This window comes from Aphelocoma coerulescens, chromosome 1A, assembly GCF_041296385.1.
Source record: "Aphelocoma coerulescens isolate FSJ_1873_10779 chromosome 1A, UR_Acoe_1.0, whole genome shotgun sequence".
Taxonomy (NCBI): Eukaryota; Metazoa; Chordata; class Aves; order Passeriformes; family Corvidae; genus Aphelocoma; species Aphelocoma coerulescens.
The window spans coordinates 78,730,794-78,742,313 of record NC_091014.1 but is presented as its reverse complement, the minus strand read 5'-3'; the positions used below and the strand labels follow the sequence as shown (position 1 = coordinate 78,742,313).

At 48.1% G+C, this 11,520-nt stretch overlaps 1 protein-coding gene across 1 annotated transcript in view; it reads right to left on the bottom strand.

Annotated features, from left to right (window-relative positions):
• Positions 1-11,520, bottom strand: part of LOC138104490 (voltage-dependent calcium channel subunit alpha-2/delta-4-like) — a 57,376-nt gene that overhangs the window by 44,881 nt on the left and 975 nt on the right. Inside the window, exons 2-5 of the mRNA XM_069003786.1 lie at positions 8,418-8,455; positions 7,493-7,574; positions 1,617-1,733; positions 80-139 (exon numbers count right to left, since the gene is read on the bottom strand). Of these exons, the coding sequence (XP_068859887.1) occupies positions 80-139; positions 1,617-1,733; positions 7,493-7,574; positions 8,418-8,455 (297 nt within the window). The remainder of the gene's footprint in view (positions 1-79; positions 140-1,616; positions 1,734-7,492; positions 7,575-8,417; positions 8,456-11,520) is intronic.

The window sequence follows — 11,520 nt, the reverse complement described above, 5'->3', positions numbered from 1 at the left end:
CAGGAGCCTGAGGGGGTGGGCTCCTGGCTCTGCCCATTCTCTGTGAGCCACATTTTGTCACTGACCAGGACAAACTCACCTCCAGCGAGGAGTTGTACTCATGGTTCAGATCTGCATCTTCTGCTGCTTCCACCAACCTCTAAAGCAAGCACACAGAAAGGAAGGTGAGTGGGTGCTGGGGCAGAGCCCTCCAGAAGTTCTTCCAGCTGCATCAGTGACTGCCTCCTTCCCCACAACCATGTCTTGGGTTATAAACTTCCCTCCTTTCCTGCTGACCTGTCATTCTGTGCTGCACTTTTACAGCTTGGAAGGTATACTATTTGCAGCTATTTATTGCCACGTATATTCACACCTACTTACTCCGGAGTCCCTACTAAACCCCTGAGCAATTTTAGGTATCACAGGACATATACAAACAGAAACAGGTCCATTTACAGAAACAACAGACAGATTTAATTTCATTTTCCACAAACCCTTCCAAAAAGCCATGGGAAAGGCATTTCAGCCCCAGCTTGATGTCAATATCTCATCAAAGGAAAAGGCCTTGTGGGAGTCTCAGTCTGGTATTGTTACTGAGACAAAGACCATGACTGGATTTCGTAAAGGGCTCAGCCATGCTGTGGCCATTTATAAGCTCTTACCATTTATGGAAGGCAATAAAATCAGCCAGTTTTCTCCAGTATGATGCTTCAGGGCACTAATTCTCAATTGGTACAGACTGGGAAGGGATCCAACTGAACACGTACATGTTTTCAGGGTTGCACAATCAGCAACAGTCTCAGCAAAACTACGTTTTGCTCCTTCACAAAGGATAAGGCAATCCAAACCCTGGAAAAGCCTGCCTAAGAATTTCATGCTATGGGCCAAAGCTCTGGGACTAAATATGCCCACATTTCACTTGGAGATTCAAATGATGTGTTTCTGGATGACTTTTCCACATTAGAAACCTTAAACAGTCAAGGCTCTGTGACTACAGAAATATGCTTTTCATAGTAGGTAAACACATGGGAATATGATAAATCCTTAGATGCAGGAAGTAAGAGGGGCCAGGACGATTGCCTGCTCTGATCTCCTGCACAGCAACAGCTACAGACCTCTTGCCACCTCCTCCACACTTCCCCATGTACACAGCTGGAAATCCAAGCACCTTCCCTACAGCTTGTGTTCAGGAGGTGCAGAAATTCCCCTTGAGCCACACACACAGCTGAAACAAGCACCTAGTCTTCAGTGGCCAGAGTGCATTACAGAAGGATGAACTCAATTTTTTGCTTCTGAGAGGTTTTTCTTCCCCCCCCTCCTTTAAACAGCTTGTCTCCTCAAAGAGTGTTCATTCCCTCATATTTATTCCTAGACTTTGTTTTTATCTTGTTTTCTAATTTGAGCACAGGGAGAAGCCAGCATCCCCTTGTCTGAACGCCCACACCCTCCCACCAGTGTCTGCTTAAAGCTCAGAGCGAGCAGCCAGCTGCACCAGCAGGCTCTTGCTTGGGCAGGGAAGTCCTCACGCAACCCCTACGCCCACACACTCCTGGTGCAGGCAGGAGGCCTGTGCCTGCTGCTCTGGGGCTGACAGGACATGAATTCCCTCCCAAAGCCCCAAACCCCAGTGGTCATACCTCAACAGCTTCGACCTTCCTGCGGAGCATGCTCTCCATCTGATCTGAGAACTTCTTCACCAGCTCCAAGCCATCCACCTCCTTGATTTTCAGAGTTGGCTCCACATCTTTGTACTTCTACCCAAGGGAAAGAAGAGAATCCTGCTGAGCAGGAGGCTCTTAAGGAGAGGGACGAATCTATTATTGCTAGTTGGGTATTGTCTTTGGTGAGGGAGGGTGTGTTGAAACAACTGCTTTGATTTTATTACCTTCTTCCATCTTTGCCTTTCCCCCTTTTCCACCCTGTAATTCAGGGTGTGCAGATCAGTGACTGTAACTCAAAGCACTTTGACCAAGTAAAAACAACTGGCCCACTCGAGAGCTTGTGGCTGTTGAAAGCAGCCATGCACCTGCAGCGATTAGTGACTACAAATTAGAGAGAAGCAGGAGGCCAGGTTTTAAAAACCCAAACCATGCACTGTGATGACATCTGTAACAGCATCGTACACATCATGCACCTCCAGTTTGCTTAAGGCAGAGGGAGGAGCAAGGGAGCAGAGCCATGTGCTGTCATTGCACCTCTTCCTGTGTCACATGTGCTCTGGGGCACTGGTGGGGAGATGTCCTGGCAGTGCCCCTGCTGTCCTGCCCCAGTGCCACCACCTCTGTGAGGGAACTTGCCAGGTCTCCAGCAAGGAGGGCCTGCTTATGTGGGAGCCTGCCAAGGAAAGCTGAGACAGACAGTTATGGTGCTATTTTTATCGGGCACCCAGGAGCAAAAGCTAGGCCAAGCAATTCCCAGAAACTAGGAGCTATGAGCATGGCTACTTGGTGCTGCACTTCATCAGAGCTGCTACATGACCCACGTTAGGCAGCTCCACCTACGTGGATTCACCTAAGAGAGATTTATTTAATGCAATAAATGGCCTTCTCCACTTCCCAGAGTACGCCACTTATTTGCTGTAACAAGGCAGATCTAGATCTCACAGCTTTAGAGATAACCAGTTTATTCTCACCATGCTTCATATAACCTAGGAATTAAAAAAAAGCCTAAGAGTACATCTAAACTGTGCAACCATAATCTGTCTCCTTAAATCTGCCCTTTTAAGACTGGATACAATAGCCTTTATTTCTCCTTTCTAAAAAAAAACATCCCCCAGCTAACAGAGATAGCCAGAAAGAAAGAGTAACAAAACCTACAAAAGGACACAGGATGATTAACTTATTTCAGAAAAGACAGAGCCTTATCTCCTGAGCTGTGTGGAAACACAAAGGCAACCAACTGCAATTCCCTGGTCCCTCATCATCAGTTTTGTCTGCAGTGTGTACAGCCCCCCTCCATCTTCACGTTGTGTTAGCATCACAGCAGCAATCTCAGCCAGGGCTGGGCTTCTTGTGCTGGGAAAAAACCAAAGTGGTGAAAAGGGCAAGGAGACACCAGGGGCTCTGGTGGCACTTTTGAATTAGAGGGGAGCAGCGGGGAAAGGACTTTGAATGTCCTTAGGGTGAGTGAGTGGAGCCCCTTTCGTTCAAGGAGCTCCCTGACCATCTGGGAGCGTGGCTGAGCACGGGCAGAGGAAGAAATGCTGAGGAGGTCAGACAGAAATAGCAGCAGCATCCAGCCTGCAGCAGGCATGGCAGGGAGGCTGCTCGCTCTGCCTGGCACGATTAGCAGCGAGGGCTTTGCTGGATTAAAAACGCCAGGCTCGCATCCCCTCCGCTGGGGCTGGGCAGCCGGGACAGGCAGGCGGGGAAGCAGCAGGAGGAGAGGAGGGCTTGAGCAGGAAGGTTGGGGTAACCACGCTGCCCAAAGAGATCCCTGGCTGGTGGCGAGGCCGCAGCACAGCCCAGCTGGTGTCTGTCCCATTTAGCTCCATGCACGGGTCCGCCGGCAGGGACACGGTCTGTGCCAGGCTGGGCTTGAATCAGGCCCTGCTCGGGGCAGGAGGGGAATCTCTCCTGGGAACACCAGCAAAGGGGGGCAAGCATGCACCTCACAGAGTGACCTGCCCCCGCTGGCCTTGGGTCACAGCTGCAATTAAAAGCAACAGGGCTTTCCCCCCCTCCATTAATTTTTTTTTTAAATGTGCTTTTGACATACTCACAAGCAGATGTTACTGGGGTAAAAGTAATCATGAGAAATCACAAGCAGTCTGACACATCTCAGCCCTGAGCTCTAGCCAGAGATGGAAAAAAAACCCAAAACCAAACCCCAACACAAAACACCATAAAAAACCCCCAACAGCTTTCTGCAAAGTTTCATTCCACTAAGGAATACACCAGGTTTGAGTTGAAATCCTATTTGAGCTTTTTTCCTACACATGAACCAGCAAACCACTACATGCCTGTATTCCTGCCACTGAAACCTCTGGCTGTTGATGACTATTGATCCAAGATTTCCCAATGGTGGGCAATGGAGTTGTGATTCCAACACTGACACCAGACACCATGGCTGAAAGTCAGCTCAGGTGCTTGTAGTTGGCCAAGATTATCCTGTACAACCTGTGCTTAGAGTTCAGGCTATCAGATCATTGTAAGGTACAGAGCAGGAATCAGGTTTGGGAGAACTGGCTGAAAGGATCTGATGTTGAAAAGAGGCCAAAAAGTTAGCTCAGCTCTAACAGAAAATCTTTTCTTAATGCATCTAACACTTAGCATTCCCTTAAAACAGCAGGAGCAATACATTAAGATTCCCCTTCTGCAGTGACGGGGGTGGTGATTTAAAAGTAGAATATCCAGAATTCAGTATCCCAAGTTTTATCTGTGAACAGAGATATGTCACCAAATATATATTCTTGCTCCCACCTCCATAAAATTCAGCCTATTGAAGTACACGGTGCTGCATTACTCACTGCTAGTGGAACTAAATTAAGAGTGTGAAAGACATTCCTTTCATCTTCACCCAGGAAAACGTCTTGACGGAACTTCTCAAGTTTGTCTGGTCTTTGCCACATTTTTTGGGCTTTCTAATAACTGCAGAGCAAAGCTCTCTGACGCAGGGTAAAAGCCTGCCCTTGGGGATTCAAGGGATGTCTGTCAGTTCACCAGGTCTCTGGGAATGATAAAGCCTGCTGGAAACTCAACCACCTGGGTTTGCAACATATTAGGGTTCTTCTGGAGGAAACAAAAAGTCCAAAGAAAAGCAAGCAAACTCAAAACCACAAAAGAAAGCTTATGTAAGTACTTCAAGACTATTAGGCACAAGGGAGACACGAGATAAGATCCAAACTGAGATAACAGCACCTTCTGTATTTCCTCAAAGACAAAATGCCCCTTGACTTAGAGGAGCACTGAGAAAAGAATCACCTGGACCTCCGTGCTGTGTTCCCCACCCTTCTGCTGGTCTGGGCACACCCATGCATGCAGAGAAATACTTGATGTGAAAAACAGGTAACAGCCTAAAAAAGAGAAACGTGCCTGGGGCACAGGCAAATCCTCGTGCTTGAGTTCCACACTTTGGCTGCCCGGGCCTAATGCACCCACAGTCTGTGCCAATGATCTAGATAGAGATATTTAGGGTCTGCCAGGGTGCATGAAAACATTGCCTAATAATCAAAAATCTGCTGGCATCCACTTGGAGTGCTGGAGGTGCCAGGGATGCAGTGGCAGCCCCCTGGGATTGTCCCTGCTTCGAGATGATGAACTGGGAGAAGGTGCCCAACCTACCTAAAGAAAAGGAGGCTGAGAGAAGGACTCTTTCCTTATTTCCCAGGGAAATAAGAGGAGATGAAAAGGTTCAAGAAGTGAGGTTGAAAGGTAAACTTGAGCTGCTTAAACTGCTCAAGTTAAGTTAGGGCAGGGCATGACACAACACAACACGAATTCAGGAGATGGCTCTTTGCTGGAGTGTTTACAGAGCAAGGCTGGATGAAGCTCATCTGTACCCCTGCTCAAAGTGACATTTTCCTCCTGAGTCACAGATGACATTGTGTCCAGCTCAGGGATCTCCAGAGACTGTGCCCAGGCGTCAAAACACGCAAATCAGACACCTTCCCTGCTTCAAGAACAAAACTGTGTGTGAGGACTGGGCAGGCAAGTGGTATTATTTCATAAGGCTCATCAGGAAAACACATCTCTGCTTTAATTCTTCTTGACATGAACACTAGATTGGATTTGGTTACATTCAGGCTTCTTTTTCATCTGAAACTGAGCTTTCTTTGCTTCCAATGAATCATACCAATGGCTGATAAAGAGTTGTGAGGTTTTGTTCAAGAACTAGTTGCTGTAACTCTAATTCTTAGTGGCACTATGAGCACCTGCAGGTCTCATTTAACCCCAATCCCAAAGGAATCAAGATCCTAAGAGACAGAACACATGGTGCAACACATCCAGAGGAGCAGCACAGCACAGCTGTCTTGGCACTCACCTCAGTACCACACGTGCCATTCCTGGCCTGCATTGACAACTTTCACAGCACTGGTACTTTCAGGCTAACCCCAGTTCCCCTTCCCCAGTCAGTGTCACTGACTCCTGGGCCCCAAGGAACATGAACTCCCTGAATCTCTCAGCAGAAGCAGCACAAGCTGTCTGTCAGCCCACACCTACACAGCATCAGAAAGACGCCTACTATCAAACAACCCAAATCTGCATTGTCCCCCCACCCAGAGCTCCAGCTCTCACCAGAGATGCTCACATGTCACCTCGCCTCTGGCAGCAATGGCATGGGGAGCCCAGGGGACAACAGGCAATGCAGAAGCATCATCAAAACTGCTACGAGGCAAACTTTTGCCTGCAGCTGCATCCTGCTGCAGCTGCCTCATGGTTAGTGCCTTTATCAGTGCTGGCAACCTTTTATTGCATGGTGACTCTTTCCTCCCAAGAGCAGCTGATGATCAGCACAGACCTTGGTGATGGGTGCTGAAAGCCTGTCTTGGCCAAACCCAGCAAAGTTAGTGCTGCAGGATGTGATCCCTTACTCCAGGCAAAAAGCAGCACTCTGGGGATAGGGAAACAGGGCTTAGCAGCAAGGCAAGGAAAATGCTATCCAACTCCTTTGTGCTGCACTAGGATGTGGGTGTAATTGCTAATATGAGGACAGAAGTCAGACCCAGAAGGTGTAAGGGACAACTCATGGCTTGTGTTGAAGGATCAGAGAAAGAGCAAAGAAAAAAGAACTGGGTGGCCACAGAGTGGAGTCTGCACTCCTTTGGATGCACTCAGCAGCCACCAGTCCCCAGAGCAGCACTCGGGAGGTGCAGGGCAGAGATCCTCAAGGCTGAAAGAGAGCAGCCATTCACCACTGACTTAGGGAAGTTTCTCTACAGCTGCAAAGGGGACCATTTGTTTAAAGCCCCTGGAGCTACAGCCTTGAATGCTGGTAGAGAGTTTACTGCAGTAGTGCCTGTTTGGTGATCAAGCCAAGCAGAGCTCTGCACCTCTGGCTTCCAGGGCCCCTGCCTGAAGCAGAGTCTTAAGGGCAAAATTCAAAGAATCGATAAACAACTGGCTGAATACAGATGAGAAAGCAAAAAGAAATTAGTGTCAGCTGGAGAGCTGCAGCAGGGGATGATGGGGTGGCAACGAGCAGCTGAGGGATGAGCAGCAGAGGGACTTAGGAAAGGAGGGGAGATGGGTCAGTACAGGGGAGCACAAAGTGATCACCAGAGGGGAAACACGAGGAGTGCTGTTAAAGAGCATTTTTAACAAAAAGTGGTACAATTAAGGTGGTGTGCAGCAATGGCTGATGAAAGCAGGGAAGGCATTGAATGGATCTCCCTCTCCAGCTCATGGAGAGCTGCCACAGGGCATCTCTCAGTGCTTATGGATACTGAGCTCCATGATTTTAAAAGGCAGCTGGACACCAGTGCCTCATTCTTTCCTCCACCCTGGGGGGAACCTTGGAAGGCCATGTGGGGAGGTGAGATGAAGCAAAGAGAAGCCTCACACATTTTGCCTACCTTCTGCAACAGGGGGGAGCCCGAATACTTAGTCACAATGGAGTACAGCTCCCCACCAAAGGCATCTGCCCAGGACTTCACCCTAAAGAAAGGCCAAGAAAAGAAAAATCAATGTTAGTAGTGCAAAGTCTGCAGAACTGGTTACTTCTTCAGACAGGCAAAGCTCCATCTTTCTGAGCACGAGTCCCCCTATATTTCTCTACACCACTCTTCCAATAGTGGCACTGTTCTGTCCCCAGACTCAAGCCAGACAAGCAGCAAGGCAGGAAACAGTGCTGCTCTTGGACATTCTGCCCAGGACACTGGTCAGCAGGGAGAAACACTGAGTTCTGCTGGTCTCAGTCACTGTGCTTCGAGTTGAGTATGACCCACCTAACTTCAGATGTACAAATTTGGTCTTAGAGAGCATCCAAGTTCCTTCTGTTGCTGGCAAAGTGAAATAAATCGCTTCCTGCAGACACCTATTTGTCCTCCCTGACAGGCCCTGGGGTGAAGGGCTAGGCACCTAGTGCCAAACCTGCTGAAGAGATGCAAGTGTCAGAACTTAAGGAAGGTGTCAAGATTCTCCCCTTGGATTCAGCTCCTCCAGCAGAGCAGGCCAGAGACTGATGAGCCAGATGAATCCTCTGCACTCACTGGTGCTGCTGCTGCTCGAGGATGCCACAGCAGACTGTGCACTGTCATTGTAAGTGCCCCTCACACTCGTGCCATCCTGGAAATAACGGATGGCAGCAATCCCACGTGGAGAACATGTGGATGTCCAGGAGCAGCCTGAACACTGAGCGATCCAAACCGAAGGAGATGGCTCCCAAAACTGACAGAGCACTTCAGAGAGCTGCTACATGATCCACATTAGGCAGCTCCACCTACATGGATTCACCTAAGAGAGATTTATTTAATGCAATAAATGGCCTTCTCCACTTACCAGAGTACACCACTTACTTCTGGTGTGTAGAGCCTCACCTACAGCTCCCAGCGGATTTCTTCAAGTCCCAAGCAGGCTTTAACCCCAGGGCCTGATTTCCCAGTGCACTGCACCACAAATAATACACCAACACAGAGATGAGCTCGGGAGCAAAGCCAGCACAGCAATGGTGGAATAATCACAACAGCTCCCTTCGACCCAGGAAAGCCTGCTCAGCCTCCCCTCTTGCACACAGGGACACACAGGCAGCTACAGGAGCACACACAAAGCACACACAGAGCTGCAGCTCTACACCACACCTCTCCCCACTGCTACAAAAAAAGCAGGAGAGAGTGGGTGCCTTTTTAAATCAATCCTTAATTGGCAATGAGGCATTCATATTTAACCACTGAGTGTGAACTAGCACCAGCTGAAGTCAATTTTTTTTTTTTTTTTTTTTTTGCACTGTGCTCTGCATCTTGTTTTGAGAGCCAGAGCTTTTATCTCATCATTTCATCCTTAGAGAAAAAAGCATACAGGTATTTTCTAGGAGACCAGGATTTATTGGGCTATATCAGAGTTAGTCTAGCAAGCCTAGAATAAAAGAAGGAATGAGAGACAGGGATCCCATGGGATGCTTTCCTGTTTGTTGTAGTAGTGACTAATGCATTCCCTTAGATATGAGGATCTCTGCATCAACGTTTAGCTTGATGCCCATCTGCTGCTGCTGGCTTTTTAAGTTTCATGTATGAGCTGTTTTGTGCTGGTATTATTAACTAATATTCTCCAGTCTCCTCGCCTTTTACTGTAGGATGAGAGAACCTAAACATGAAGGGACAGTAATTTTAGCAGGCATGTTTATTTTTACCCCGTTTCCCTCCCCCACCTCTGTTTTGTGTCATGTGTGTGGCCATGTGTGTGCCCCTGCTCCTTCCAGCCCTCATCATTTTTCAGCCCAGCAGGGTGGAAGAGTCTGTGGTGTCATTTCTGATTAGTGGGTGCAGTTGAGCATCTTCTTGAAAGTTCTTGAAACTTCCAGCCACAGCAGAACTTGAATTAAAAAGGGGTTTGTGTCATTTTGGGATGTCTGCTCTGGCTCAGGGACTGGTATTTCTTCTGGTCTCGAAGCAGAGGAGGAACGAGGCACAAAGACAGGGGGACCAAAGAGAGGGCCAGAGAGCAGCAGCTTTGGAGGACTGGTTGGAAAGTTAGGGGGCACAGAGGAACGAGAGGGCACAAAGGTGCCAAATCCCTGTGTCACAGGGCTAAAGATTGTGTCATTAAAAATATCTGGTGGCATTTCACAGAAGCTGAAAAGTAGGAAAGTGAAGAGGCAGAAATACACCAGCATTTGCATCTTTAAAAGACAATTATTTGCCAGGGAAATGAACAATCTTAGAGTACTGGGAGATTAAGAGCAGCCTGCTGAACTTAAATAGGTTTCCTTAATTTTTTAATAAATAAGTGGGAGAAAAGGTCAGTCTAAGACTCATCAGGTCGCAGAGGAATTTCTTCTAAGGTCTCTGGCTCTGTCCAACTCATGAGCAGATGTATAAAGGCAATAGGAACAGCCTACAGAGGCCATACCAGATTGAACTTTGCCTCTCCTACCAGCATTTCCCAGTGGTTCCATTACCCCAAGAAGAAGCCAGCCCCAACTCCTCACCATCCTCACAGCTGCCAGCACTCCTGCCCATGCCATGGCTGGCACATGGCCAGAGCTGTGTCCAGTGGGAAAGAAGAGGTGGTTTGGAAAGAAGAGGTGGTTTGTGTGCTGAACTTGCACCCCAGAAGCATCACTAGGAACTGACAGAGCAGATTTTTGCACTCCTGGAGCTAAAGCTGAGTGAGCTTTGGGATAAGCTGGCGGTGATCCAAGCACGATGCAGCAAAGCCAGACACGGCACAGGCCGAGTGAGCCTTGTGTCACTTCACCCTGATCGAACCCAGCTGCTGCTTGAAGGACTCTGGTTTTGTGTCCCCAAAATGTCCCCGTGTAACCCAGGAAGCAGGTCCATTTTCTGCTCATTTACTCCCTTTGGGCCTCTGGCCAATGTGCTTCTCTACTGAAATTTCATTTCAAAAGGGCGACTTTTGTGTTTTGGTTAAATTCACGAGTGGATTTGAAACAACAGGGATTAATTCAGCCATTGGTCTGGTTTTAGTACCAGAGGAGAAAAGCTCTTTTTCTATTGTTTATTCTTTGTTCTTGTACAGGAATAAGTTCCAAATTGTACAAAGTGACGTAAATATTTTTTTTCCAGTAGTAAAGGGCTATCACATTATAATGAAACACATCAGAAAAGGATTTGGTCAGAGATTGCCTGCCTCTAATCCCTGCTCTTGTATTCAGTGGCAAGAACAGCAGGAAGGACAGGCTGGCTTCTAAATGCCACAGGCTTCAATGCTGAAAGGTATCCTTAAATATGCAGTATTTATCCTGGACATGGAAAGTTGATTTGCATGGTTTGAAGTTAGCAGAAGTTGGATTTTATCTTGTGTAACCTCTGTGCCCTTTCTGTGAAACCCAAATCAGAAGCACCTTGCTGGGGAAGGGCTTGGCAGTGCAAGAGTAAAATCAGTAGCAGTTTCCTGAGATCCCCCTGGATAACGTCAGTGCAACTCCTGGTCAGATGGGCTGTACTGGTGGCACATCTATAAGGGTGTGATTGGCAATTTTTGAATAAAAAACATTTCCCCAAACGCAGGAAAGGGCTTAAGCTGACTTGAGTTGATTTTTCAGATGTATCTCCTTCTGAAACCTGCTGGCAGTGTTGTCTCCTCTCCAGACCAAGTCCTGCACCCACAACCCTGGGATACAGCACCCCAGAAGCTGCCCCACAACAACTTTTACCAATTGTGGTGCCGACGTTTTTAATCCTTAAAGGATTTAACTTGTCTCAATCAGCTTACCAAGGTGAAGTTTTTATAAACTGGGGTTGCTGAGAGCTGTTGGGCTCCTGGGGGGCTGCCAGGGCTGTGTTGCTGGCGGGGACCGTGCTGGAGGAGCCTCTCGTCACACCAACACACGTGGGCGTGGGTGCACTGCAAACCCACATCCCAAAAGCTGCATCGAGACTCCCTGCATGTGCAGTGCATGCACAAACCATGGCTGGGTGTGCTC